This window comes from Triticum aestivum, chromosome 7A (genome assembly GCF_018294505.1).
Source record: "Triticum aestivum cultivar Chinese Spring chromosome 7A, IWGSC CS RefSeq v2.1, whole genome shotgun sequence".
In the NCBI taxonomy this organism is placed as follows: domain Eukaryota; kingdom Viridiplantae; phylum Streptophyta; class Magnoliopsida; order Poales; family Poaceae; genus Triticum; species Triticum aestivum.
Window position 1 is genome coordinate 297,222,009 of NC_057812.1, and position 24,371 is coordinate 297,246,379.

The following is a 24,371-nucleotide window of genomic DNA, read 5'->3' on the forward strand; positions in this document are numbered from 1 at the left end:
CCCGCCAGTCGGTGCAAAGCAGCCACCATTCCCTCCACTTTACGAAAACCTCCCGCCAGCGCGCGCTCCCGGCCGCTCGCCATGGACGACGCCCTCGATGTCGCTGCCGGCCTCGCCTCCCTCGCCTCGTCTAGCCTCGCCTCCGCCCCCTCCGACAAAGGCAAGCCCCGTGCCCCTCGCAAGACCGCAGCGCCACCCAAGAAGAAGCTGACGCCCGAGGAGCGGGTCGTGCAGTTGGCCAAGAGGAAGGGTCGGAGGCACACAGCGGCCGCCGCTGCCCTCGCGTTGCGGCGGCAACAAGGGAGGCCATGTTCTACCTAGGGTTAAACCTTGGCCAGCACGGGCTCGTCAACGCCGCCGTGACCGCGGCCAGCACCGGCTCGTCCACGTTCCCTCGGATGGTGCTTCCGGAGTCGCCGCGCGTCAGCAACGCACCCGATCCCCGACTTTCACGTCTACCCGTAAGCCTCCCGACTCTCCAGGGAATGCTCGCCGGAGGTGAGCGTGGTGGCTCCTTCCACCCCCGTGCCCGCGCCCATCGACCTCAATGCCACGCCGGTGGCCGGTGCCTCGTCATCCTAAGGGACCAGGAAATGCGCAGGGAAGATGCCAGCCGGCGTGCTCCCCGGCGCTCGCAACTTGTTCGACAGAATGCCGGCGGCCACCGCCGATGAGACGGCCGACCGTTTCATGGAGAGCATCATCTTCGAGGGTGGTTCGGCCGCCGCTGGCGGTTCCACCACGGCTGGCTACGATCCCGATGAGACCCAAAGCCAGGACAGCCGAGGGTCGTTCACGCCAGCTGCCTATGATCAAGCTAGCATATACGACGCCTTCATGCAAGATCAGGTCGGCCTGGACCTGGACGGCTTCCCGCTGGACCACGAGTTTCCAGAGGACTACGGCCTCTAGGAAGAGGATGAGTTGGACATCGACGGGGAGCCTTTGTTGAGGACGAGCTCAGCAACCAAGCCGTCGGGGTGAAGCCGAAGCGCAAGAGCAAGCGGACGAAGGCATACACGGCGGCCGAGGACAAGCTCCTTTGTGAGTGCTGGAGGGACATTGGGCAAGACCCCAAGGTCGGCGCCGAACAAAGGCATCAACCTTTTGGATTCGTGTCCACCGTGAGTACCATGAGCGCAAGAAGTTTGCGTCGTACCAAATGCAAAGCACGCACGGGTGGGTATCCATTTCGGAGCGATGTAGGGTGATCCAGCAAGAGTGCAACAAGTTTTGTGCCACTCTTGAGAGCATCAAGGCACGCCCCGTGAGCGGCATCGGTATACAAGACATGGTATGCATGCGGCCTCTTCATTTTCTTTTCGTTTTGCATGTCCATTTGCATACCCATTTGCCCATATGCTTGCATGCTATCCATTTGTAGGCGTTCCAAGCTTTGGAGGCTTTCAAGGTCGAACATGAGGCAAGTCCTTTAACTTATCCCATTGTTGGAGGGTCATCAACGGGGAGGAGAAGTTCAAGGCGCAATATGCCACCCTCATGGCGCGTGGGGGGAAGAAAGCCATTGAGGAGGTTGGGGAGGGCGAGAAGCCACGGCGGCCGAGGGAAGACCAACTCCAAGAAGGAGGACAAGCGGGATGTGGCGTCCAATGCCTTGATAGCTGCCATGAAGGGCATGATGACCAAGAAGGACTCAAGGGAGGAGAAGCGCTGGCAAGACAAGGAAGAGCAAATGAACACCTTCATGGAGATCCAAAGGAGAAGGCTTCATATGGAGGCAGAGAAGCAAGCGAGGATGCTTGAGATGGAGGCGGAGAAGCAAGCGAGGATGCTCGAGATCGAGGCCGCCAATGCCAAGACTAAGGCGAAAGAAGTAGCTATCGCTAGCATGATGACGGGGGTGGAGATCATGAAGGTGGACCTCAACACTGTGTCGCCGAGGAAGAGGTCAATGGTTCGAGAAGATGCAGGCCAACATGCTCAAATTTGACGAGTGATCTATGGTGGCAGGCGCCATCCTTTTTTGTATGCCAGAAGTGTGCTGGCATGACCACGGCCGAGATGGCGTGGTCAAACTACTGACTTTTTTATGTGCTGGCATGTATGCCGGCCGCTGGCAAACGCGCCAGCAAGACTGTGTGATGGTCTTTTTGGAGGCTGACATTGTATTCGGCCGCTGGCATGGTACCGACATGAACTTTAGGCGACGGCATGGTCGCTGACATGATCTATAACCGTGGGCCTTTTAAATTTGTACGTGGACATAAAACGGGTCGCTTGTGTCGGGCACACGGACGACCTAAAAAAATAGACGGACACCAAACAGACGGCCGATCCAAATGAATAAAAAACAAACAAAATCACCATCAGTTTGGATTGACGCGTTGAAGTTGCTCTTACGTTTCGTTTCCATTGCCTCTCACGGGAACCAAACATGTCCTACGGACGACGGTCAAACCGGCGAACACCCGGTCTGACAGGTGAAAACCTGGACCGTCTGGCTCACCGGTTTCATAACCGGTCCTGTTTTTTAAACTAAGCGTGAAACATTCCTCGGCCATTGACATGGTGCACAATTTTTTTGTAACTAAAAAGAAGTCTAAACCATGATGTAAAAAAAAGTCTAAACCATAAGGCGCGAGGCGATATTCAACGCTAACCTGAATGAATCGACTGCAATTCTTGATCTCGAATGGCATAGCGGATCGGCTCATTAGGTGGCAGCCACCTATGCTGAGATACGCGGCCGCGGGCAAGCTCACCAAACGAATAATAAATCAAGCGACGCGCTTACCATCCATCATCGTCGCTTCTTCTCCTCCTCGCCCACATCCTTGCAGCCTCATTCATCGCAAGAATTGCAGCTCCCAAGCCACGCTTGATCCTACCCCGCGCAGCAATGCGGGACCTGTCCTGCTTCGGCGACGGCTCTGTCGCAGTCTCCGCCGCGTCGGCGGCCTCTGTCTCCGGCCGCGGCTGCGCGCTCGACCGCTCGCTGCAGGCGGCGACCACCAGCGTGTATAACGCGTCTCTGTCCTCCGGCAAGGGGATCCTCATCCGGGTCACGTGGAGCCGGAGCACCGCCGGAGCCCCGGGGCTAACCGTCGCCTTCGACAACGTGGTGTCGTCGTCAAGGAGCGCCACCCAGCAGCACGTGCTGCGGAAGAAACGCGGGAGCAGGTCCATCGTCACCGATTCCGGCACGGCCGTCGGCGTCCATTGGGACGTCACGGGGGCCGAGTACTCCTCCTCCCCGGAGCCCTCCGGCGGCGACTACTACCTCGCGGTCGTCGCAGACGCCGAGCTCGCCCTCCTCCTCGGCGCGGGCGACCTATCCCGCCGATTCGCCTCCGGTCCTGCCGCCGCCACTGGGCACCTCGTGAGCCGGCGCGAGCAGCTGCGCTGCGCCGACGCCGAGGCCACGGCCGCGCACGCCACCCGGTGCAGGTTCCGCGAGGGCGGGGAGGAGCACGAGGTGGCGGTGCGCGCGTGCGGCGGCAGGGGCGGTGTGGAGGGGGAGGTGCGCGTCAGCATCGACGGAGAGGAGGTGGCGGGGGTGCGGCGAGTTGGGTGGGGATTCCGCGGCAACCGCGCGGTCCTGCTGGCCGACGGGGAGGTGGTTGACGTCATGTGGGATGTGCACGACTGGTGGTTCGGCCGCCGCGGCGGCGGCGCCGGGGCGCAGTTCATGGTGAGGTCGAGGGCGGAGGAGGGGAGACTGTGGATGGCCGACCAGCCGTCGGCAGCACCGCCCGGCGGCGTCTTCTTGCATGTGCAGTGCTACCGGCGTTGATGGTTGACTTCCTTGCAACAACCATTTCATTTCATGATTTTCTATATTGAGTTGCTCATTCTGTCAATGTACTTCGTCAATGAAATACATGTAGATATTGTTCATTACCATAGCCAACACCGAGAGTTTGAAACAAACATAGGGTCTCAACTTTTACAAACAAACCAGTCAAATGAAAACTCACATAAAATCAATTGATTTCATGAATAAAAATTGTACTACTATAAATACATCAGCTGCACATAATAAAGCGCACCCAGTGTAGATTTTTATTGTTGTTGGCAAAAACAGTGTAGATTAAAAGTGCAACTGCAGAGCAAAATACAAGAATAGAGTGGTCCTGTAAATTGCAATCAAATGTACACGATTGTACATAACAAAATACAATAGCTGCACGTTTTTAGAAATTAGCAGCTTATGTATATTAAATGAACTGCACATCAAATTAAATCGGTTGATATTACAAAAAAAATTATCAACTGATTATCAGAGTTTTCTGCCTTTTTTCGGAAAGAACTTTTTTCAATCCTCTAAGGTAAAGCAAACCTGAAAATTGCTAACTAGCATCCCCGGGCCCTACATGTTATCCTCACGACAAAGGACATGACCTGGCTATATGTGTATTCTGCGATGTTACCGGAGTAAAATCAAAACAAAGGAAGTATGAAATGTATCCAGCCTAACACATATATACGCATGATGATGAGAGAGTGTATTTTTAGTTAATTATCATTACAATTATCTGGGCTGAAGAGATGATGGCTCACAGAAAGCTAATTCCACATCTTTGCAACTGATTCCTGGTACAATCAAATTAAAATGTGACGCTTACATTGGCTCAGGGAAATTCATTCTGAGATCAAGCAGAAACGTTTTCTTTCTCCGCCACGATGCTGTCAAGTAATGACTCGCATGCATCTTCCAGCAGATCCAGTACCTGAAAATCATTGCCCAAAGAATGTTTAGAACATACCCTTTTTTTTCTAGAACTCGCAGGAGAGATCGGGATAGACCAAACTTGACATAGGAGGAGTCCATAAAGAGAGACCTAAAGAACTGGAATATCACCAAAGAACTAGCCATGGACAGACGTGCATGGAAGTTAGTCATCCACGTGTCAGAACCGGGTTTCAACTCTAGCCTACCCCAACTTCTCTGGGACTGAAAGGCTTTGTTGTTGTTGTTGCTGCTGCTGCTGCTGCTGCTGGAACACTCCATTAAGAAAACCGCATGATCCTGGCTAGCTTGTAAAATAATTACTGCACCTATATCTAAATGGTTTCAAGTAGGAACTTCTCATGGTGGCCATCTGCAAACTGAAGAAAGAAATGCCACAAGGAAATCAAGGAAGAGGGGCAAACAAATAATTGTTTTTTGTATTGGTCTCTGTCATGTGGGGCACGTCCTACAGGCGTGGGCCACGCGGCCAGGAGCAGCAGCCGTCGGCCGCATCAGGCGAGGCGTAGGCTGGGCAGGAGTCCTGGTCCTGATACATTAGTTCCTAGAATAAAAGACTAGTTTGTTACGTATAGGTTTCTAGTTTGTTAGCAGCCCATGGGGCCTTTATATATCGTATAATCAGCACCCTTTGAGGGCAAGCAATAAAGTTATTATCTCCTACCTCTTCCTCCGTCTCCTATCCTCTCCTCCCGCACCATTGAGCAGCCAGGCAAAAACCCTAGCGCTCCTATCCACCGAGACTACGAACTACGTAGTCGAGGCCCCGCTGTCTTGGGCACTGAGGCCCTTGACAACTTGGTATCAGGTTCCAGCCGCTCCTCGGCCTCCTCCACGCTGCACCCGCCGCCCCGCCCACCTCCATCGCCGCCATCCGCCGCCGCCTCGGTTTCTTCCGCCATGTCGGAACCCACCACCGCTGATTTGGCCAAGATGATCGAAGCCCTGACTGCAACCGTGACATCCCTGCAGTCGTCCGTGGCAGCCCTCCAGAAGGAGAAGTCGGCCTCCTCGTCAGCCGCCGATATCAGCCACGACGGACAGCACCACAACGATCGGCCCCCGCGGTTTCAGAAGATGGACTTCCCCAAGTTCGACGGCAAGTCCGACCCGCTCGCTTTCCTCAACAGATGCGAGTCCTTCTTCCATCAACAACGGATCGCCGAGGAGGAGAAAGTCTGGATGGCGTCATACAACCTCGAGGGTTCTGCCCAGCTGTGGTACATGCAGGTCCAGCGTGACGAGGGCACTCCGCCGTGGCGCCGCTTTTCCGAGCTGCTCAACCTCCGCTTCGGGCCTCCTCTGCGCGCGAACCCGCTGGGCGAACTGATGGCGTGCAAGCGCACGACGTCCGTCGTCGACTTCCAGGAGCGGTTTGAGGCGCTCCTTCCCCGGGCAGGCTCCTTGTCGGAAACGCAGAAAGTTCAGATCTTCACCGCAGGCCTCCAGCCACCCCTTAGCCTCGACGTGGAAATCCATAACCCGCAGTCCCTCGCCGTCGCCATGAGCCTCGCCCGCAAATTGGAGCTGCGCGACCAGTGCGCGCTTTCCGCCGCGCCACCGGTGCGTTTTCCGCAGAAGGGCATTCTGCCGACGCCAGGACCACGCCTCGCGCCCCCCGCACCGGCCCCACCAGCCGCACCCCAGCATGGCCACAGTCTGCCGGACGGGCGCCCAATCAAACATCTCTCCCAGACAGAGATGGAGGAACGCCGTCGCCTGGGCCTATGCTTCAACTGTAACGAGAAGTTTGGCATGGGCCACAACCGCGTGTGCCAGCGCATCTTTCTCCTCGACTTAGCGCCGGACGACGACGACGACGACGCGGCCTCCGCTACTGATGATGCATCGCGGGCCGACCCTCAGATCTCGCTCCACGCAATCTCCGGGGTGCGCACGAGCGAAACCATGCAGATGCATATTACTCTCGGGGGTGTCTCCCTCCTCGCCCTGATCGACTCAGGCTCCACCCACAACTTCATCGCCGAGGAGGCGGCCGCTCGTGCTACGTTGCCATCCCCCACCACCGAGAAGATGCGCGTCACGGTGGCCAACGGCGAGCGCGTTCCATGCCAGGGCGCGTACCGCGTCGTGCCCTTCCGCATCGGCCAAGAGGAGTTCTCGGAGGATTTCCTCGCCTTGCCGCTCGCGGGCTACGACATCGTCCTGGGCACGCAGTGGCTGGCGACGCTCGGACCGATCCTGTGGGATTTCCGCGCCCTCTCCATGACATTCTGGCGGAGGGGCCATCGGGTGTGCTGGCGCGACATTGCAGGACCGGACGGGCCAGCCTTGAAATCATGCAGCGGCCGCGACTTCCTCGACGCCATCATCACCGAGTTCGACGGCATCTTCGCCGAACCCTCCGGCGTGCCACCGCCCCGCAGCCGCGACCACGGCATCACCCTGCTGCCCGGTTCCGCCCCGGTGGCCGTCCCTCCGTATCGCTACACGGCCGCGCATAAGGACGAGCTGGAGCGTCAGTGCGCCGCCATGCTCGCTCAGGGCATCATCCGAGCGAGTTGTTCCGCATTCTCGTCCCCGGTACTGCTGGTCCGCAAGGCCGACGGGTCCTGGCGCTTCTGCATCGACTACCGCGCCCTAAACGCCATTACTGTCAAGAATGCGTTTCCGATCCCGGTGGTGGACGAACTCCTCGACGAGCTCCGGCACGCTCGTTTCTTCACCAAGCTCGACTTGCGCTCCGGCTACCACCAGGTGCGGATGCGTGCGGAGGACATCCCGAAGACCGCCTTCCGTACTCATGACGGCCTCTACGAGTTCCTGGTGATGCCGTTCGGCCTCTGCAACGCGCCGGCAACGTTCCAGGCCCTCATGAACGATCTGCTGTGGCCGTACCTGCGCCGTTTTGTTCTCGTCTTCTTTGACGACATCCTCATTTTCAGCGAGACATGGGCTGACCATCTCCGACATGTGCGCACCGTCTTCACCGTCCTGCACCAGCACCGGCTCTTCGTCAAGCGATCCAAATGCGCATTCGCCGTCGAGTCGATCTCATACCTGGGTCACACCATCTCCGCTGCAGGAGTGGCCATGGATCTGGAAAAGGTGCAGGCAGTGGCCGAATGGCCGCAACCACGCTCGGCGCGCGCGGTTCGGGGGTTTCTCGGCCTTGCGGGGTACTACCGCAAGTTTGTCAAGGAGTTTGGCGTGGTTGCCGCGCCACTAACGGCCCTCCTTCGCAAGGATGGTTTCTCCTGGTCGCCGGAGGCGGCAGCAGCTTTTCACGCCCTCAAGACGACAGTCACCACGGCTCCCGTCCTCGCGTTACCGGATTTCACGCGGCCGTTCATCGTCGAGTGTGACGCCTCGACATACGGCTTCGGGGCCGTCCTTCTTCAGGACCAACACCCGGTGGCTTTCTTTAGCCGGCCAGCCGCGCCACGTCACCGTTCCCTGGCAGCATATGAACGGGAACTCATCGGCCTGGTGCTCGCGATTCGTCACTGGAGACCATACCTCTGGGGGCGCCAATTTGCGGTAAAACCCGATCACTACAGTCTCAAATTTCTACTTGACCAGCGTTTGGCAACCATCCCGCAGCATCATTGGGTCGGCAAACTACTGGGGTTCGACTTTACCGTGGAGTACAAGGCCGGTAGTACAAACACGGTGGCGGATGCCCTTTCCCGCCGCGACACGGAGGAGACGTCGATCATGGCGATCTCGGGTCCTCGCTTCGACTTCATCGATCGCCTCCGGCAAGCGACGTCCACAGATCCGGCGCTCGTCACGCTGCGTGAGGATATCACGGCGGGTACGCGGCAGCAGTCGTGGGCTCTCTCCGACGGCCTCGTCACTTTCAACGGCCGCCTCTACATTCCGCCGTCGCCCCCGCTACTCCAGGAGATTCTCAGTGCCGTGCACGATGATGGGCATGAAGGCGTCCTGCGCACCTTGCATCGTCTCCGCCGCGACTTCCACGCACCTAACCTTCGCAAGACGGTGCAAGAGTACATCCGCACTTGCAGTACTTGCCAGAGGTACAAGTCCGAGCACTTGCACCCCGCTGGGCTGTTGCTGCCGCTGCCGGTGCCCACGGGCGTGTGGACTGACGTCGGCATCGACTTCGTGGAAGCGCTCCCTCGCGTGGGCGGGAAGTCTGTCATCCTCACCGTGGTGGATCGCTTCAGCAAGTATTGCCACTTTGTGCCGCTGGCCCACCCGTACACGGCAGAATCAGTGGCGCAGGTGTTCTTCGCTGAGATTGTTCGTCTCCATGGCGTGCCGCAGTCCATGGTCTCTGACCGCGACCCCGTCTTCACCTCGGCTTTTTGGCGGGAGCTCATGCGCCTCACCGGGACAAAGTTGCACATGACGTCAGCGTTTCATCCACAGTCGGATGGCCAAACGGAGGCTGCTAACAAGATCATTGTGATGTACCTACGTTGTCTCACCGGGGATCGTCCCAGGCAGTGGCTCCGGTGGCTTCCCTGGGCCGAGTACATCTACAACACCGCCTACCAGACAGCGACCCAAGAAACTCCGTTCAAGCTTGTGTATGGTCGTGACCCTCCCACTATTCGCTCTTACAAGCCGGGCGACACGAGGGTAGCCGCAGTGGCCAGGAGCATGGCGGAGCGCGACGAGCTTCTTGAGGACGTCCGCTATCGTCTACAACAGGCACAGGCGGTCTACAAGTCCTACTACGACAGACGCCATCGGGACATTCGGCATGACGTGGGCGATTGGGTCTGGCTTCGCCTTCGCCAGCGCGCCGCGTCCTCTCTCAACTTGCCAACCAGGGGCAAGCTGAAGCCACGCTTCTATGGGCCGTACCGCATTTCAGAGGTCGTCAACGACGTGGCTTACCGCCTTGAGCTTCCGGCACGCTCGCGCCTCCATGACGTGTTCCACGTGGGCCTCCTCAAGAAGTTCTTCGGCACGCCTCCAACTGCACCGCCGGGTTTGCCTCCGATCCACAACGGAGCGGCTGTTCCAGAACCGGAGCGCGTGACTCGTGCGCGCCTAGCACGCGGCGTTCGCCAGCTACTCGTCCACTGGAAGGGTGAAGCAGCATCATCAGCTACATGGGAGGATCTTGACAGTTTCGTCGAGCGCTACCCCGCTTTTCAGCTCGAGGACGAGCTGCTCGTCGAGGGGGGGAGAGATGTCATGTGGGGCACGTCCTACAAGCGTGGGCCATGCGGCCAGGAGCAGCAGCCGTCGGCCGCATCAGGCGAGGCGTAGGTTGGGCAGGAGTCCTGGTCCTGATACATTAGTTCCTAGAATAAAAGACTAGTTTGTTACGTATAGGTTTCTAGTTTGTTAGCAGCCCATGGGGCCTTTATATATCGTATAATCAGCACCCTTTGAGGGCAAGCAATAAAGTTATTATCTCCTACCTCTTCCTCCGTCTCCTATCCTCTCCTCCCGCACCATTGAGCAGCCAGGCAAAAACCCTAGCGCTCCTATCCACCGAGACTACGAACTACGTAGTCGAGGCCCCGCTGTCTTGGGCACTGAGGCCCTTGACAGTCTCGCTTTCTTAATGTGTTAAAATAAGCATCTTCACGCTTTACTATATTCGACTTACAAGTAGGTGCACATAATACCTGGATATTATGCCCAGTGCAGTAGCTTAAGCTGCATCTTCGTTTCAAAGATGATTCACTTAAATGTTCTTTAGACAGAATACCGCAATTTCATTAGAACCAAGGGGCGGCTAAATTGCTGGACAGGAAGTCCAGTGCTTGATATATGCTGAAGCCTGAAGGTGTGAATGCCAGCATGTTGGAGATGAGTTTGGCGGCTCATGGCAGTCAGCTGTCGACGCCACCCCACCATCACATAAAAAGGCTCATCCTCGGTGACCATGCTCACTGTATGGTGGAACACATGGAAGCAGCTGAATGCTACTGCTAGTCCGCCGCTCTGCTGCACACAATCAGCACACAGGCGCATTTGTGGGGCACATCAGGTGCGTCCTGGCTTCAGGTGTCACTAACACCAGAACTTACTAGTAGCTTAGTGCTTATGTGTGGCACGTGAGTGTGTTGTAAGCGCCTATTTAATGGCCTTATAGTCAATATACCAAGTTTTTGTTGCAAACCCCGAGACATCATAACTACGGAGGATAACCAAAGATCAAAAGGTCTGGTTGAAAATTATATTGCTTCACCGGACCCAGGGAAATTGCCAAAGCATTTGACGATTGACACATTGGAATGTAAAGAACTAGTAAATAAAATCCTAGATAGGAAGTGAGTTGGCCTCAAAATAAATGAGTTGTTTGTTGTAGAATATTACTTTCGTTGGACTTGAACTTAACTTGATTAGCTATATTGAATTTCTAGAAATACATAGACAAGCTCATGAACAGTATGGTCATTAGCCACTAAGATGATGGTTTAACATAGGGGCTGTGCCTGACTAATGCTAGCTACTATGCTTATGTGCATTCATGCACATATCAAGGCTGATGCCAGTTGGGGATAATTATAAACTAAAAAGGGACTGAAAAATCAAGTGCAGACTCATGATACTGACGAGCAAGCGCATGGTGTCCTTGGCTCACCTTTTCAAATCCCTTAGCGCCTCCATAGTAAGGATCTGGAACTTCAGACTCCGTATGCCGCTTGCAATAGGAGCACATCAGCTTAACCTAGTAAGGATGCCACCAAACAAATCAATATGTGAATTTCGAGTCATGAATAACAGCATCACCAAATATATTGTGCTGACCACTTAAAACCCACAATGTTCGTCAGATTGTCAAATACAAGCAAAAGATAACCAACTTACTCCCTCCGTCCCAAATAAGTGACTCAACTTTATACTAACTTTGTACTAAAGTTAGTAGAAAGTTGAGTCACTTATTCTGGGACGGAGGGAGTACTTTGTAAAATAGCTAAGAAAAAAAGATCTAGGCAACACATCATGCGTTATCAGACAACTAAATTATCTATTGCCTAAACAATTTATCCAACATCTATGTGGCTATCCCCATTACAGAGCAAAGAGAGTGATTAGTAAATAAAATCTCAACTGTAGACATATTTAACCAGGCAAGCTCCTGGAAAAAAAAAAGCAAACATCATTGGGAGCAACAAGCATGCAAGGCATTGTTTAAATGAAATCAAGGCTGGTGAAGTGGTACAAGGCTAATGGATTTCCAGAAATATCAAGTTGGTGATTAACAGCGAATAAATTATAATGTTCCCATTCATTCACTTTTTATATTACGTTTAAAGAAAGAAGGTATGGACACACCATATCATCAATTCATTGTGGTCAAGGGTAAGACTATAAACATTAACAGTACAAATGGCCATACAATTATGTAGATCAAGGATGGATATGCAAAATGTTAAGATTGCACAATAAAAATAAAGCCTATAAACCTAACCTTCTTGGGTCCACTATCTGGGAGAGTCTCCTTGTGTTGCCATCTGTCAAATGAGCTCAAAATGTCTTCTGCGTAATGATCAAAATATAAGTGCATTATAAGCGGCAATACATCAACAAAGGTCCTCAGGTTGTGAAACACAAATGAAGGGAGCTGAGAGATAACCATAATTCTGCCTGTCCATTGCAAGGATAAGATCAAAATTTCGGAAATCTGAGGGTTTGATAGGCCTGGATATTGAGGTCACCTCAATCCCCCGCTTCTTGGAAGTTGATATCATCCTTGAGTCGGCCTTATCTCCCTGAATTCATGTGATGCATCGTCAATTCTTATGCCGTCACTGAACTGATTAAATGTACACATGAGAAAGGTAACTAGGTAAGTGTAGAATATAACCTCATGATAACCTATGGTACCAGCAGAGTCTATCTGAAACTTGGACTCAAGTCCGCGCTTGCTGACGAGGTTCCGGAAGACGGCTTCAGCTGCAGGACTCCTACAAATGTTCCCTGAACATACATCATACATCAAGCACAGGAAATTAGATAAATATAGTGCATGTATGCATAACAACTAAATGCTTTAAGCCAAAGTAAGGTGGTGTAATGAAACTATCCTCAATCGCACAGAGATAAAAAAAAAAGATAAACAATAGTTCATGTATGTACACTTATTAAGCATGCTCATGCACACATACTAACAAAATCAGAAAGCAAACGTTACCATCTCTAACATAGAGATAAGATGGAATCGGGATCACATGATGTGATTGCACATTTGCACCTACCAAGTCGAGCGGTCGCCACATGCTGCGACACCAAAATGATGAGAACAAGACAACAGGGAGACAGACTGAAACAAATGGAACGTCGGGACGGTAATCATGGAAACAAGAAATCCGATTCTCATGTGATGTGCACCCAGGCTATCGTACACGCACGATGCGAACGCAGTACACGGATGCTCGCACGCACAAGCATTCGTAAGCAGCGAGACCAGACGGGTATTCAAAGCAAGCTACTCGAATCAGTTGGCGTGATACGGACGCCCGCCCAGGGGTGGGGATTGAGTAGGGTTCGCGGGATTTACCGAGGCAGACGAAGAGGACGGCGAAGGGCTTCGCGCTGGCCTCGGCCGGCGCCGGAGTACTCGCCTCCGCGGCCATCTCTTCCGCTTCCGCCGCCGACGCCACGAATACGGGCCGCGGAGGGTTCGCAAAGTGGTCGCGAGGGTGAATCTGGCGGAGACTGGTCACAGTGCGGCCGTGCACGTGGCGATTGGTGGCTGCCACAAGTGGATGAGTAGTGCGCCTCCTAGTCCTAACCGGGTCACGCGCTGTCGGGTTCGGAGCCAAGGACGAGTACGCGGCGGGGGTGGAGGTCGACGCGACGGATGCAGCGACCATGGCCGGACGGCGAGCTAAGGTTCGTGGATTTGTGAAGCGAGTGAGCGAGTGGCTCGCGTCGCGCCGGCTCTCGTCTCGGCCGGTAGCGGAAAAAAAATTCTGTGCGTACGGGTTGTAAACTCCTCTCCCTGCGTACCCTGTGTGAGATGATGCCACGTGGTCCACCTCGCCATCTGACGATTCCCTCTTCAGATGCTCTGTTGTGTCGTTCTCTCGGCTCAGCAGCCCCTGCGTTCGGCTCCGAAATTAGTCATGTACGTATGATCCCGACTCCCGTCAGTTACGCAGCGATTGATTCCAAAGAGATACACATGAGGATTGCTAGCTTCTGCTACTTTGGTGCAGCGGCGATTTGATCGTGAATTCCTCATGGCCGAGCGACCGGAGCACTGTCATCTACGCGATGGTACTAGCGCCAGTTCGCCGGCTCGGCGCTCACTGCAACGGACGAAATTGGAGCCATCTCTGCTGCCCGCCTGAACACGTCCTCTCCTTCGCATATGATCGGATCGGATCGGGTCGGAACGGCATCCGTGGCCGCCGCGGGTTGGGCTGCCGCATTCTGAAGTGACACTGCCGTGGAGAAGGGTGGGAGTTGCCATGGCGGAATCTGACACCGTCGCCTCCAAGGATGACCATGCTGCTTCTAGCTTCTTCCGGCTTGCATCACATAAACCTCGTTGATGAGAATAGTTGCTCCTCGACCTTGAACTTGTCGCTGCCGCAAGTCATACAAGGAGGGGAACAAGAGGATTGTACAACCGCCATGACCGAAGGAGAGCAGCAGGACGACGCGGTCGCCGGTCGTGGAGCTTATCTAGAGTTTATTAGGATGCCACGTTGTCCTCATCTGTTAGAAAATTACATTTCAATGAATAGTATTTGGCATGACCAGGAGTATGATCTTCTGGATGCAATTTGGCGTATCCATCAATTGTAACTAATGCACTATAGCATAGCAGATTTTATCTTCACAATGTTTTACGATAAAACTAATTGATGCTGCCAAATTTCATTATTTTTGGATTTCTACCAGGACTTTAGTGCTATTAAATATAGTTTTCTGCGTGCAAACAGATTGAGTAGGCTTCCTCTTGCTGAGGTTTTCATGAGCTATATGTTTTTCCCTGCATCAATCATCAACTATAAAGTTGCAGCTATACAGAGGCAAAACTCTTGTAAAAGTTTCAAATTTTTGGGAGTGCTTATTTATTTGCAATACAAGTATTTTTCATATTGCCTGTGCGAAGAGGTTCTCAGATTTCATAGTGAAAAAATTAGCCTGACTTCATATGAAGTTTAGGCCTAGACAAAAAAAGATAGCATCTTTGCTATAGTTGAATAGCAAAGTAGAGAAACTAGAGAAAAAAAAAATCAGAATTTTGTAACTACAGATTTATGAAGACATCCAGATAACACACATGCAGATCTTTCGCAAGAAGTCAGATGGACATTTCATTAGCTTTCATTCATTGAAATTGTATTATTTACAAAATTTGCCCTCACAATCTCAGGGTACTCATTATACCAGCAGGAGGCTACATCATGTTTGGTTGATTTTGCCAAAACATTAGTTGCTTCTCTACAAGGCATATTTACATGACGAAAGCTACACAAAAAATTTCACTGTTTTACATATGATATCATCAGTTATGATGCTAGCTAGTATGGGATCTTTCTTGCTCTGCGTTCTTCATCTTGTTGACCGACGACAAGCAATCTGATGCTATTTCCATTTTCTGAAAACATGCTTCTGCTGCAAAGTTCAAAGCATGTCTTATAGCTAAAGCTTCAGCTTGTTCCTGATCTTTCCACCTCATCACCATAGCTCATGTGCCGTTAATTAGAGAATCACAATTCTGAAGTGGTTCCCAATTCTTCTGCAAAGAATGAATTAACAAGTTTGTTCAGTTTAGACAGTGAATTATATACATGTACTATCCATTAGACAGTGAGGCAATATTAATCTTGCGTTGCTACACATCATCAAGGTTGTTCTGCTCACACCAACGATTCCTGGCAGCTAAGGTACTGAAAAGTGATTAATGAAATGGTAATGCTGACCACTTACACTAGAAGGAAACAGATTGACATTAGAAACAAAAAGCAATCAACATGAGAGAAGGGGAGCGGCGGCGAGCAGAAGAAAAAGGGAATTGGAGATGCACCTACGTCGTCTGGCTGCCGAGGATCAGCCGGTGACGAACGATGTAGACGAGTGCGGGGGCGGCGGCGACTGCGCCAAGGGATGCGGCGCCGCCTGAAGCTGGCTCTCGTGCAGATGGGGTAGGGATCGTGCGCCCAGTCCACCAGCCGAGCCGAAATTTGTGAGGCCACAGGCTTTGTTTCCTGGAGCCGAGAGCGATCGAGCCGAGGAAGCCAGCGCACGGGAGTGGATCACAGGGGATCGTCAAATGGCGAGGTGGACCACGTGGCGTCATCTCACACAGGGTACGCAGGGAGAGGAGTTTACAACCCGTACGCACAGAATTTTTTTCCTAGCGCTAGGGACAAGCGCGGTATGCGAACCTTCTCTTCCTGTTTTTTTCTTTTCGTTTTTTTTAACACAGTACAGACGCAAGCGCTCATAAACACGCGCATACACTCACCCTTATAAATGCACACACGCACACCCTACCTTTATGAGCACCTTCAAACGACTGAGCCGGCATATCATCTTGAAATTTACGAAGTCATCGTATGCGCCTCGTCATCGACAGGAATGTCTCATCCCACTGAATGCGCATTGCCAGAAATCCTGAAATAAATCCAGGAATAAATGTGAGCACTAAGATTTAAATCCTGGTGGGCTGGGGATACAATAGTCCCTCTAACCATCCAACCACAGGTTGGTTCGCTTTTTCTTTTCGTTTTCGCTTTCTCTTTTATCTTCCTTCCTTCAAATAAAATACTTTTTTTACACATTACAAACATAGTATATGCGGAAAAAAAATTAAGACATTCTGATTTTTTGTGTGAAACATTGACAAATGTTTTGATAGCTTTTTCATCACCATATGACATTCATGGAATGTTTTGAAACATTGATTTTGTTTTTTTTGTCATGGTTTTCACGAATATCATTTCATGATGAAATTCGCAAGCTACCAAAACATTTGTCAATATTTTACACAAAAAACAGTTTTTTTTATTTTTTGTTGCTGTTGGATTTTTATTGTTGTTGATTTTACTGTTCATCTGAGCTCACATGAGCTCAGATGTCAGGACCCCGACTCAATGCCACATCGATCTAGCATGTAACACCTCATATCACTTTGCGGCCTCACGCACGGTATTCCCACGGGTGTCGCCTTACCTTTGCCCGGGACCGTTTGCGCCTTTTGGCACACGTATATGACAGTGTCGCTAGCATCCATATGATAAGGAGCCCGGGCTGACATGGCTAGTCGTAAACCCAAAGTGGCACTAACTTACAGGGACAGGCATCCATGACCCAGCATCGAACGTGTCAGTCATCAGCGAGTGAATCCAGGCTGTAGCACTGGGCTAGCAGGACTCCGGTGAACCGGGCTGTAGCGGGCTAACAGGACTCCGGTATTCATCGCGTGACATTTCCCCGAAGGGACAGACACAGGAACGAAGAAAGACACATGTCGGCCAGCCTAAGTGTTCCGGAGCAGTAGCAAGCTACCATGGCTCAGTGGAAACACTAGGAGACATTTCCCGGTAAGAGAGGCTACTAAGGATAAACAACTAGATAGCCAGATCCCACACATACCAAGCATTTCAATAACATACACACAATATGCTCGATATGTGCAAATACAACATGGCATCACAACATGACTCTACGACTCAAGTATTTATTCAATAGGCTCCGAGGAGCGAGATATTATAAACAGGGGTCTCATGACCAACATTCAGAGCATACAAGTCAAAGCACATGCGGAAGCTTAACATGTCTGAGTATAGACAACTATAAAATGAAAAAGGCTGAGAAGCCTGACTATCTACCAGATCCTGCCGAGGGCACAAGATCGTAGCTGAGGTAACAAGCTAAACGTCGAAGTCCACGCGGTACTACTAGCGAGACCGAAGTCTCTCTGCAAAAACATAAAATAGGCAAACGTGAGTACAAATGTACCCAGCAAGACTTACATCAGAACTAACTACATATGCATCATTAACAACAAAGGGATGGTGGGGGTTTAACTGCAGCAAGCCAGCTTTGACTCGGTGGCTATTCTGAACTACGACTGCAAGTAACTCTTTTGAGGTGGCGCACACGAGTCCACATATTCACCATATCAATACACCACTATGGATCCGCTCCCGTCTCCCTACGAGAACGCCATCCATAGCACTCACGCTTATCTTGCGTATTTTAGAGTATCCACTTTCACTTGTCTATGAACTGATATAAGCAACCCAGAAGTCCTTTACCGCGGACACGGCTATTCGAATAGATGATGTTAACCCTGCAGGGGTGTACTTCTTCACACACGCTCTCACCACTTACCGCCGTTTACACGACATGTACTCGGCAACCTTCAAGCGGAAGCCCAATGTGGGTGTCGGCCACGGCCTGCCTAAACACTCAAGTCTCTAGTCCAGGTTTATCGCCTATTCGGGTTCCATCCATGAGGAGATCCGGCCGGAGTTTCGCTCACAGCCCCAAACGATGTGAACAGGGTTCCCGAGACACCAAACAGGCGCCCGGTACACCGTGCCACGTGCCTACCGCATCACAGCCCACCCCTCCGGTCAGTGATGCCCACGGCCTCCAGCATACTACAAACACCAGAAACTAATTGCAACTCCTGGACAGAGGACAAGGGTGATTAAGAAGCCGAGAGGGTCCATTGGTTTCGGGCCCAATGCGTGGTAGTAGCTGAATCATGGATCACAAACACAGAACTCGGTTCCTGAGGACGGCTTCAATGAGACAACTCACCATGTACTCCTACATGGCCTCTCACCGCTACCTTTACCAAATCGTGTTCACACACTTAGCTCACACACAGTAGGACATGTTCACACACCTCTGATTCATTCCTGATGAATCAGACCTGACACAACTCTAAGCAGTAGCAGGCATGACAAACAAGCAAGAATGAGTAGGCACAACAGGGCTCAAACAACTCCTACTCATGCTAGTGGGTTTCATCTATTTACTATGGAATGACAGGTCATGCAGAGGATAAAGGGGTTCAGCTACCGCAGCAAGTAACAGATGAATCGTTGTTGTCCTAATGCAGTAAAAGAGAGCAGGAGCGAGAGAGTGGGATTATATCGGAATGAACAAGGGTGTTTTGCTTGCCTGGCACTTCTGAAGATAATATAGCTCTTCATCGGTGTCATCGATCACATCGCCGGTACAACGTCTATCGAGGGGGAACAACACCGGTAAACACAGAAGAAACACGATCAATGCAATGCACAATATGATGCATGCTATGACATGGCAATATGAATGTGTTTTGGGCTAATGCACCTAGCTATGATTTAAATGAAGTTGGTTTGAATACATGATTCAAACTCCAACTCCATATATGATTATTTAAATGCCCTTTATTTGTTTTGTCCAAAACAGAGGACAAACATTGTTCAAACATGCATGAAAATGGTACAGATGGATTCCTTGAATTTTTCTGATAATTTTTCATATATAATTTATTTAATTTGGAGTTACGGTTGAATTTCTATGAATTTTAGAGGTTTATACAATTTTCTGGAATTTCCTGATTATTTATAAAATAAACTAAATTCCAGAAAAGGAATATTGCGTCAGCATGGCGTTGGCATGACGTTAGCAGGTCAACAGGCGCTGGTCCGGTCAAACCTGACCAGTGGGGCCCACTGGTCAGTGACTCAGGTGACTAACAGAGTTAATTAATTCTAACTAATCAAATTAATAGCCACGGGGCCCACTGTCAGTGTCAGCAGGGGTAATTAGTTTAACTAATTCAATTAGTACTAATCCTAATTAACTAACAGAGCAATTAGCACTAATTAAAATCCTACACTAATTCAGTCAAAGGCCGGCCCCACATGTCATGGACACAGGGGGGTCCCGCCGTGGTCAAAGTGGGTCAAACCCACCGGCGACATGACGCCGACGAGGCCCGAGACAGCGGCGCGAACCGGAAACGCGCTACAGGGCACGGGCGAGGCCGTGCTTGCGCTCGTTGGAGAGCCCTTGCTGGTGCGCATCGAACGGTGGTGGTGGCCGTGCCTGTGGTGGCCGGTACCGACGACGGCGAGCTCGTGAGCGGCGGCCGGAGTTCGGGTGCGGTCGGGTTCGGCGCTGCTGCTCGCAAACGAGGGAGCTGAGGCGCTGGAGGGGCTCTACGGGTCACTGGGGTCATCAGGAGCACTCGGAGGCAACGAGCGCAGGTGGAGGAGCTCGGGAGCACGAAGCTCACCGGCCATGGCGGACGGCGGCCTCGGGTGCTCGTGGGGCGGCAGCTACAGGGCATGCGCGAGAGAGAGAGAGGTGAGGGGAAAGGAAGAGGGGCTCACGGCGGACTCGCAGAGCAGCTCAATGGGCTCGGGGAAGCTTCTGCGACGGAGAATTGACGGCGGCGATCTCCGGTGGCCGACGAGGGGAACGGCGGTGCTTGCGACGTCCAGGGGCTTCCGGCGTCGGACGGCTCGGTGAGGAGGAAGAGAGGGACGAGGCGGAGCCCGTGGGCATGTCGGAGAGGCGAGGCGGTGGCTGTGGCCGCGGCGAACGGCGTCGGTGGCGACGGCCGTGCGTGTGAGAGAGAGACAGAGGAGGGGATGAGGCGAGGGAGAGTGCGAGAGGGAGTCGGGGCAGCGTGGCGTCATCCAGGCACGGGGTCAGGGAGGAGGACGAGCCTCCAGCGCGAAGCAGGAGGTGGCCAGAGCAGGGTGGAGGTGGCGCGCGCGGCGGCGTCGCGGTGTCCCTCCTCTGCCTACTGGCACGAGGAGGAAGGCGACAGGGGGAGGCGCCTGGTGGGCTGGGCCGCACCGGTGGGCTGCCAGCACAGGAGCTGGGCCGGTTGCTGGCGCCAGGTGGGGCGCTAGGTGGGCTGCAGGTAGGTGGCCCAGGTAGGCTTCTGCTCTTTTTTTATATTTCTGTTTTGTTTTCTTTTATTTAATTTTTTGCCACTGTTTTGAATTTAAAATAATCCAAACAATGCCAAAAACTCCTCTGAATATTTTTATTTTGCTAGATGGACTTTTCCAAAAGCTCATAAAATATTTCAGGGGTATTTGAAATTATATTCTAATTATATGAATATAATTCAAATTCAAATAGCTAATGATTTAAATTCAAAGTCCCAAGATTAAGTCCTTAAAAATGTTCAATATTTTGGTTGGGACCAGAACCCTTTCCAAAAATTATCAAACATTTAAGAAGAGCATTTTGGAACAATGAATGAGATTTTAGGGGTTTTGCCCTTCTTTTATTTAGGGTTTTGAGGCTTCCAAATTTCCCCAGTTTAAGTTTTCAGAAATTTAAACATGATGCAAACACTAGGCAGCACCAGAAGCTAGGGATGTGACAACTCGCCCCCACTAAACAAGAATCTCGTCCCGAGATTCAAGCGTAGGGTAAGATGAAGGGGAAACGAAACTAGTACAATCTTCACGATCCAGGTTGCACTTCAAATGAACGTTGTTTCAATCACCATCTTTGTCTCGACGTCTTCCTCTGAGAACTCCAGCTAACATGACGAGAAGAGGGAAGGAAAACTCTAGAAGAATCTATCTTCTCGAAGACCGAACAACTCAGGATCAACTCATGGGATGAGACATTGTCACATCTCTCGAGCTGAGACACGAAGCATACATCTGAGGAAATGGAGTGAGACAGATGACGAGGGCTCACTAGGTAAACAACAATTCCACACCTAAGAAGGTGGTAAACGATTGTCAACGTAGCGAGGAGTTGAGTTGCCATGATACCATGACGAAACATCCTGGAGGAGGGTGATTCATAGATTATCCCCTTAAGTGGCAAAAAGAATTACCTTTGATTCAGAGATCATTGAGACTCTTTAAACCAGCCTAAGGCAATTCTCGAGCGATCGTTTGGAGGGGGTCGGTAGAATGGCATACTCGGACTTGGATGATGTGGATTACCTTGTTGAAGACAACGTAATGGATGATTTTGCTTACCACCGGAAATGGAAGAGACCCATGGTAGAATGGCACAATGGCGGTGCAAGCTGGGAACAGAATGCAAATGCTGGGAATGATTCTGGTAACTGGGGAAGAACCCAACAATAGAGAGTGAATTCACTGTTTGAAAGGTCATAGCATTGCCGAGGAAACTGAGAGGAATCCCAGTTAGAGCCGATGATAACACGTAGCGCTTGTGCGTGCTCTCAAGAACTTGAGCATTTCCACAATCATCAAGGTTTTATCAACATCCGTGTCAAGGGTGCTGACAACACAACATACTACCATGATGAATAGCGATGGACGATGCAGATGCAAAGGAGGATAACACTTTCTCAGATTTCACCTTAGCGAGGCCAAGGGAACGAAATCTGGATGATCGACCGAGAGACATTTAGCACTCCTCTTCTAATGTTCTCCTTGATGTGCTAGTGTAACCCATTCATAGATATGGTTTGATATCTAGAACATCAAGTAAAAAGGTTGGACTTCGGAACACAGAAATCCATAGGGGCAACTAGGGAGTAAATCCTACGAAATCCCTATGGGGAGGTGGCCAACTTCCTCAAATCAAGATACTACAACATGAGGTCTTCTGGCTGGGTGTGTTGGCCACGACATCCACTTTACCGGTTATCGCGAGACCAATATTATAGTTCTTGGGAAATGTTCCAACCATCACATCTGCCTGAGATTCAGATCTGGTTGGTGTCAGAATATTCCAGACTCATCAAGTCTAGAAAGAAAAATGAAAGTTTACAACACAAATCGACGAGACGGCGTTGTGAGATTCTCGGGGAATGAACTACGATAGTAAGCTCCAAAACATGAGTTGGTTCTGCTACAAACATGTGAACACGTTGTCCCAGACAAGCATGGCCACGTAGTAGTCTTATAATTAAACACTACCGAGTTCAGGTGGAGAACCATCATCGAGGATATCGAAGTCTTTACGCAAGTCCATGGATTAGATCCCAAGCATAGACTTCTTTTCCTTGAACAAGTCAATCAGTGGCTTAGTGTGCTAGGGACACATATAGAATGAAGGTTGCAAGCCTCCAGACTACAGAATACTTCGCACGTGTGCATGACTGATTTGGGATGATTCCAAAGGAAACAAAACAATCTTCCTCGAATCCACGGCGGCAACTTGCATCAAATGCACATGAACTAGAGGAAGTCACTTCTTACATCCGAACATATGCTTCATGAGCTAGCATGAACAAATGCTTTCAAAAGTTTTTCAACACTAGCTTAATGTTCAGCAAAATTATGGAGAAGACAAGGATGTTGTCAATGGGCTCAACAACAATTCATCTGGGTTTCCTTTCAAAAGGAATTCCATAGTTAAGTGAACAAGTGATAGCATTGGTCAGACCCAAAAGATATAATGGTGTATGCTCGAGGGATCAACCACGAGTAAGACAACATTACGAGCATCGTTGGTACTGATTTGATTTGACGATAGCCCACACTCAAATCAAAGGATTGATAAGACAATAGGTCCAGCAACTGATCACAGGGACCAATCGATGAAGATATCATCTTTCTTCAACACACTCTACACAAGAATATCCCTTTGGAACGAACTAAGTTAGGCAAGCTTTTATCTTCCAATTCTCCAAGTTGTTGTCTAGCTTAACCAACTAGCTCAGGGATATCCAACACAGATTCTTGGAGAAAGGGTGGTTCACAAGAAACCAACTTGATCACGAGTTCAACATAACAGTCAGGAAACAACCCGGTAACACTTCCAAGAAGATATTTGGAAAGTCACGAACCACCGATATGTTAGTAAGCTCGAGAACAATCTTGCTTTTTGAGGCAAGACAATATGATCAATAGAGCGAAGATTTGAAATAATCCTAACTCATCGATCGAGGAGTGCACCGAGAACAAGGACTAGGTAGCACAATCAGTCTTAGGGTGACGATTCAATAATCAACACGCTAAGAATGAGGTTATCATCCATTTAACTACCAAGCAACAGAGTTGCTAGCAGTATTGATTTCACACGCCATGATTCATTTGTCGGCATTCCGGTTACAATAACACAGGAACCGAGGAATGAACAATGATGGCAAGAAGTATCACTGTACCAAGAGTTCATAGGATGGTGTGCAATTCCTATAACAATCCCGATATAAAAGATGGTAATACTCCAAGGTAGAACAGGACAAAAGCTGGATTGGCATTTTGATCTGCGGAGTACAATTGTTTTAACCCAATCCTAGATATGGAAGAGGTACTGGAGTTTGTTTCTCCTAGTCATTCCGCGATAGAATGGCTTGACGGACCACAAGAGTAATAGGCATCGATAAACGAACGCACGCATACTCTTGACTATCAATTGATAGACGAAGGTCAGTAGACAGCTAAAGAGGGACAACTCAAAGGAACATATAACTTTTTGAGTTGTGGATGCGTAGATTAGTATGTCGAACCAGGTTCAACATAATTCTTCCGGATAACCCATGTAGAAAGATTGAGCTGGCAGAGTCACAATATAGCATGGAGAACTCATCAAGAGCACTCTAGTTGTGATCGTTCAGTTCAACGAGGAACTTCTGCCATAAGTAGTTCATGGTATTTGGAAGAAGAAGATACCACGGACTTCAAGGACTATCGCAAAGGTTACTAATAACCTAAGGGAGCTAGCAATTACTATCAACATGAAGTAAGTAGGGTGAATCTCGGGTTCAAAACCCAAGGAGTAGAATACCTACTACTAAGTGGCATCACGGGATGCTTTCGAGAATAAAAGCCAGAATCAT

At 50.7% G+C, this 24,371-nt stretch overlaps 1 protein-coding gene across 2 annotated transcripts; it reads right to left on the reverse strand.

Moving 5' to 3' along the window:
* Positions 1-4,416: 4,416 nt before the first annotated feature.
* Positions 4,417-13,577, reverse strand: LOC123152718 (putative low molecular weight protein-tyrosine-phosphatase slr0328). 2 transcript variants are annotated; one of them, XM_044572203.1, is made up of 6 exons: positions 13,170-13,577; positions 12,477-12,589; positions 12,246-12,381; positions 12,081-12,145; positions 11,250-11,336; positions 4,417-4,691 (listed from the first exon to the last, which is right to left on the reverse strand). In XM_044572203.1, exons 1-6 carry the CDS (start codon positions 13,483-13,485, stop codon positions 4,614-4,616), a joined length of 795 nt encoding a protein of 264 aa, XP_044428138.1. In that variant the 5' UTR covers positions 13,486-13,577; the 3' UTR covers positions 4,417-4,613. The 2 variants fall into 2 exon arrangements, with proteins under 2 accessions (XP_044428138.1, XP_044428137.1); XM_044572202.1 differs by having other exon boundaries at positions 12,081-12,148; positions 13,170-13,575.
* Between the last annotated feature and the right edge of the window lie 10,794 nt (positions 13,578-24,371).